At 40.7% G+C, this 4,728-nt stretch overlaps 1 protein-coding gene across 1 annotated transcript; it reads right to left on the bottom strand.

Annotated features, from left to right (window-relative positions):
- Positions 1-168: 168 nt before the first annotated feature.
- LOC139714542 (uncharacterized) lies at positions 169-4,313 on the bottom strand. The gene is made up of 2 exons (XM_071626234.1): positions 1,474-4,313; positions 169-418 (listed from the first exon to the last, which is right to left on the bottom strand). The coding sequence occupies exons 1-2, from the start codon at positions 4,035-4,037 to the stop codon at positions 214-216; spliced, it is 2,769 nt and encodes a 922-aa protein (XP_071482335.1). The 5' UTR covers positions 4,038-4,313; the 3' UTR covers positions 169-213.
- Positions 4,314-4,728: the final 415 nt, after the last annotated feature.

The following is a 4,728-nucleotide window of genomic DNA, read 5'->3' as shown; positions in this document are numbered from 1 at the left end:
AGTGTACGAAGAAAATGTTGATTTTTTCCCCCACATTTTATAGCTACGGTCACAAAGGTCCTTGCGAACGCCGTACGAAGGACTAATTTGTACAGCCACAATGGGACAAAAATCATTCGTATGGCGTTCGCAGGGCCATTTGTGACCGTAGCTTTATTTTCACTGTGTTCAGTTCTTGCTTGGTCTGTTTTTTTTTCCAGTTTGTTTCCCTCCTTAGTTCTTGCTTGGTCTGCCTTTCTTCAGTTTGTGTCCCTCCTCATCCTGGTGCTTCAGCAGTCGATACCGAGTGGGATACTTCTGGTCACACACTGGGCATCTGTGGCTGGCCTTGTCCTGATTGGCATCCCTCAAAGCACGTACTCCACCGTGGATCAATTTGGTGTGCTTCTCTTCATCGGCTTTGCTGGTGAAAATGTATCTGAAAGTAAAGGAAAGAGAAGGCCACATTAGTTTCTGTATTTAGAGCACAAGATCAGGAGGGCAGAAATATGCAGAAATAATGTGCCCATGGGGCAATTAATACACTGCTGGGAGATAGAAGTGTAATAATTTGAATAGCCACAGCTAGGATGAAAAAGTCACTATTATAAAATTATATATATCTGCAACAACATATTCTTCAGTCACAGTGTAGGTTACTGATTTCCAAAATGTGGTAGCCCACTGGGTTTATTTTAAAATGTAGAGCAACCACACAGTTCTGTACTATGTTCATGTATTTCAGGGCAAATCTCTTCTGTGATGGCTGGGCTATATTAAACACATAGAGTTTATTATTGCTTTGATTTTTTAAAACTCTTTCGCCCCTGTTGTCCAATGGTCTATGCATGTATTGTATCAGTAGCAATTCAATTTTTATTCCAAATATAAAAAGGAAATGAATGAGCAACAACAAAAAATGGAGAATATGAAAGATATTGAATACATGTACAGTATAATTATATTGTTTTGAATTGTGTAATTTTAACTTGTGGAAAAATGAACTCGAAATGAATAAATGAGCAACAAATAAATTGAGAATATGAAAGATATTGAATACATGTATAATTATATTATTCTGTATTGTGTAATTTCAATTTGTGGAAAATGTACTTGAAATGAAAATGAGCAACAAATAAATGGAGAATATGAAAGATAATGAATACTTGTATAATTGTGTTTAATATTTCATATTGTGTTTATATTTTGATTTGTGGAAAAATTAACTTGAAATGAACTTGAAATGAACTTGAATGAGCAACTAACTAGGAACTTTAGTCCATATTTCAAGATTGTATAGACTTCTGTGTTCTGTGAAAACACACCAGTGCAGAGAAAATAAAACTAGTGGTGTGCTGAGAAACCTATTCAAAAATGAACTATAGATCACTGATATCATATACAGTGTCTTTTATTCACACTGCATATGACATTAAACAGTAGTAAGTAAAGAAAAAAATTTATTAGAAATTATATGCAGCACAATAATCATACCTGCAGTGAGTGCAGCTGCGAGCTTCAAAGTTCTTCAAGTGCTGATCTGGACTACTGAAGGCCAACGATCTTTCCAGCTGGCGGAGTGTCTTGTAATGGCCTGGGTGTTCAGGGTCAGGGGTTATTGGAGGGAACAGCCATTTGTCACCACTTGGCATCTTCCACACTTTTGAAGCCCGGACTCCATCTTCCATGCACTTACATGTGCTTTCTCCACAACTGCCCTTGCGGAAGCACACAAAGCCACTTCTCCTGTCCATATGCGCAGAGATGTACTTCCACTCATCATGGGCCTCAGACAAATCTGAAGACTCCCGGATTCCACGTAGACTGGAGTGGAACATGTTCCGAACAACAGTGTATGTCCCATTTTCATCACCTGCGTTGGGTAACACAGCTTTAGAAGTGATCCTGAATCCATCGTGGACTCTCCCATCCCAGTACATGTTCAGACGGTTCAGAGCATTTTCGAACACAATTGTCTCCTTTTCCAACTTCTCGTCAGGTGAAATACTCTGAAGAGCAGGTGGAACCGTCTCACCTGGCAGGCATGCCGGGAGAGACACACCTGCCAGAAACTTCGACAATGGAGACCAGAGGTGCTCAATTGGATTGTAGCGAGAGAGACCAGCTGGCATGCACGTACTGATCAACATGTCATACTTTCCCTCCTTCCAAAGCTTACCAAGGAAGAATTCATTCAGATTCGTTTTAGGTGTCCAATCTGGGCCGCCGTCAGTTACAAGTACCAAGATGGGCTTGTCTAGACTGGGATTGTCCTTCATTATCACTTTCAGATCATTCATATGGTCTTCGATAGTTGTGGAAGTGTTTTTCACAGTCCGATTGAAAACCCAGAGGGGACCAGTGGAAGGGACTTCCACCACATCTCTGCCACATTTGTCCTTAGTGCTTGGGGCTTCAGCCTCTTTCATCTGAAGTTGCAGGTAGCCATCAGGTTCGATTAGATAGCCAGGGACTGGAAAATCATGGTCAGCATAGTGTGGGGTATCATCGCCAGGAAAAAATGTTCTCAGCTGGTGGTATCTGGACACAGCTTGTCCTCCAATATGGATCTTGGCCTTGCTGTCACATGAAAATGCTACACATTCATCTGGATACATTGCACACATCTGTCGCACGTTCGAGACAGTGGCAAAATATTCATGTGCATTTGGATTGTCTTTGCTGACATCACATGACTTCGTCCCAACACGTATATCAAGTGCGTCCTTGTGTCTGGCAGCTTCCCTTGAGTTGACTCTTGCAGGCTTCATCAAGTAGTACACTTTCGTCCGCGATATAGTATCCAACCCCTCCACATTTTCCAGAAGGTGTTTGCGGACATCATCGAGGGTGACTCCACAGGAGGTTGCAGTCCCAGTTCGCCTGCGTATGTGTGCACCAAAACCATGTAGCTGTACAAAGTTCATCATCACATCAAGCAGCTGTGGGTACTTTTCTTGCAGTGGTGTTTGTCCTGATTTCTGATAGAAAAAAATGCCATCTTCTGAACCATTATCTGACTGCTGCGTGCTTGGCAAGTCCTCGGTCTTATCAACAGAATCCAGGGTTAGGACCTCATACACAAGATTGGGTCTGAATACCAACTCAACATAGTCTAGAAGAACGTAATGTCCCCCTCTGGCAACACACAGCAATGGAAACATATCCAAGAGTTCATCAACAGCATTCTTGAGTTTGTCGTCTGTCAACTTGAAATGTTCAGCTAAAACATGGCCTGGTATCCCCAGCATGTCAGAGCGATGGCACATGTCCTTTAGGCTAGGGAATGAGTACAACTGCATAGCATTCAGTGGATCGAAGAGACTTTTGTCCCCATTGGATTCCATTTCGGTAATTTTCTCTACAGCTTTCTCCCAACTAAGGCCTAGAGAATTCCCGGCAAGCAGTTTATATTCAGAGTTGCCCGTCAGCCGATTGAACCTCCTGGCATTCTGTGCTCGAACACTAGCCTGCAGACTGTCAATTGCTGTTTCTAGGGCAGTCTTTGCATTGAACAGAACAGGAAGCATTTCCAGCATTTTCGTCAGTTTCTGCTGACAGGACTTAAGCTGGAGACCAAGATTCCCGCTTACTACTTTTAGTTGCGCAAGCTGTGTCAAATGGTGCGACAGTTCACTGATACTGGACTCTGCCTTCTGCTGCCTTTGTGAAACAACAGAACCTTTCTTCACAAAAATTTGCTGTTTCTGCCACGAAGCAACTAGAGGGAAATAATCTATAGCTGAAGCCGACACTGACGTCAGAGCTCTCATAAATTCTGGATGAGATTTCACGTCCTCAGTGAGTAGTTCCGTTGAAGAGATTTTCAATTTTTGACAGAGGAATGATACAGCAGTTATTTGTCCATCCAAAATGTGATTTTGAACTGTGCTTGTATTCATCTGAGAAGAACCAACCGTTTCCTCTGGCACCTGAACTGTCACAAGAACTGGCTCTTTTTCTGGCTGGCCATTGTCATGCAAATCTTGATCCACAGTTGCTGCCTGAAATAAAGACAAATCATGTTCAATGTTAGTTTTTGAAAGTGGGTCAAACATCAAGGTCAAGGGTCAAAAGTAAAAAAAAAAGTTTTGGTATAATGTGCAAGGTCTTGCTGCTGGTCATATACAATATGAAAGCCATATCTGCTCACATTCAAAAGTTATGACCAAGGTTAAAGCGGAATTAAACCCACCTATGTGCATTTTTATTATATGCAGAAAAATCAGAGAAAGAAAATGGTGAAAGTTTGAGCAATATCAGATAATCCATTCAATAGTTATCAATTTTCAAAGTTTTACCAAATCTGCGTAATGGCCACCTAGGGGATCCTTGAGTTGGCCACTGAGCCAATTTCTGTGATATGGACAACTCTCCATTCGTTTTGTACACATATTTTCACAATTTTTTTAATCAAGAGTATACATTTCCCCCTTGCTTGTTATTCTTATTCTTGCTTATTCTGTCCTTTCATAAAAATGAAAAATAGTGGTAATCTGTGTGGAGAGTTGTCCAAACTCTAATACACTGATATTAGGAGAGTTGCCAAAATCAAGGATCCTCATAGGTGGCCATAACGCAAATTCTTATAGCAAAACATTGAAAATTGATAACTTGAAAAGATATCCGATTTTGATGTATAAAAAAAAAAATCACCATTTTCTTTCTCTAATTTTTCTGCATATATATATTGAATGCAGATAGATGTCCGAGTTTAATTCCCCTTTTTATAAAAAAACATATTGAGTA

This window comes from Diadema antillarum, unplaced genomic scaffold (assembly GCF_040938485.1).
Source record: "Diadema antillarum isolate AM-2024a unplaced genomic scaffold, OU_Dant_1.0 seq00002310_RagTag, whole genome shotgun sequence".
Classification (NCBI taxonomy): domain Eukaryota; kingdom Metazoa; phylum Echinodermata; class Echinoidea; order Diadematoida; family Diadematidae; genus Diadema; species Diadema antillarum.
Note: the sequence above shows the minus strand (reverse complement) of the source record. Positions and strands in the feature narration are given on the sequence as shown.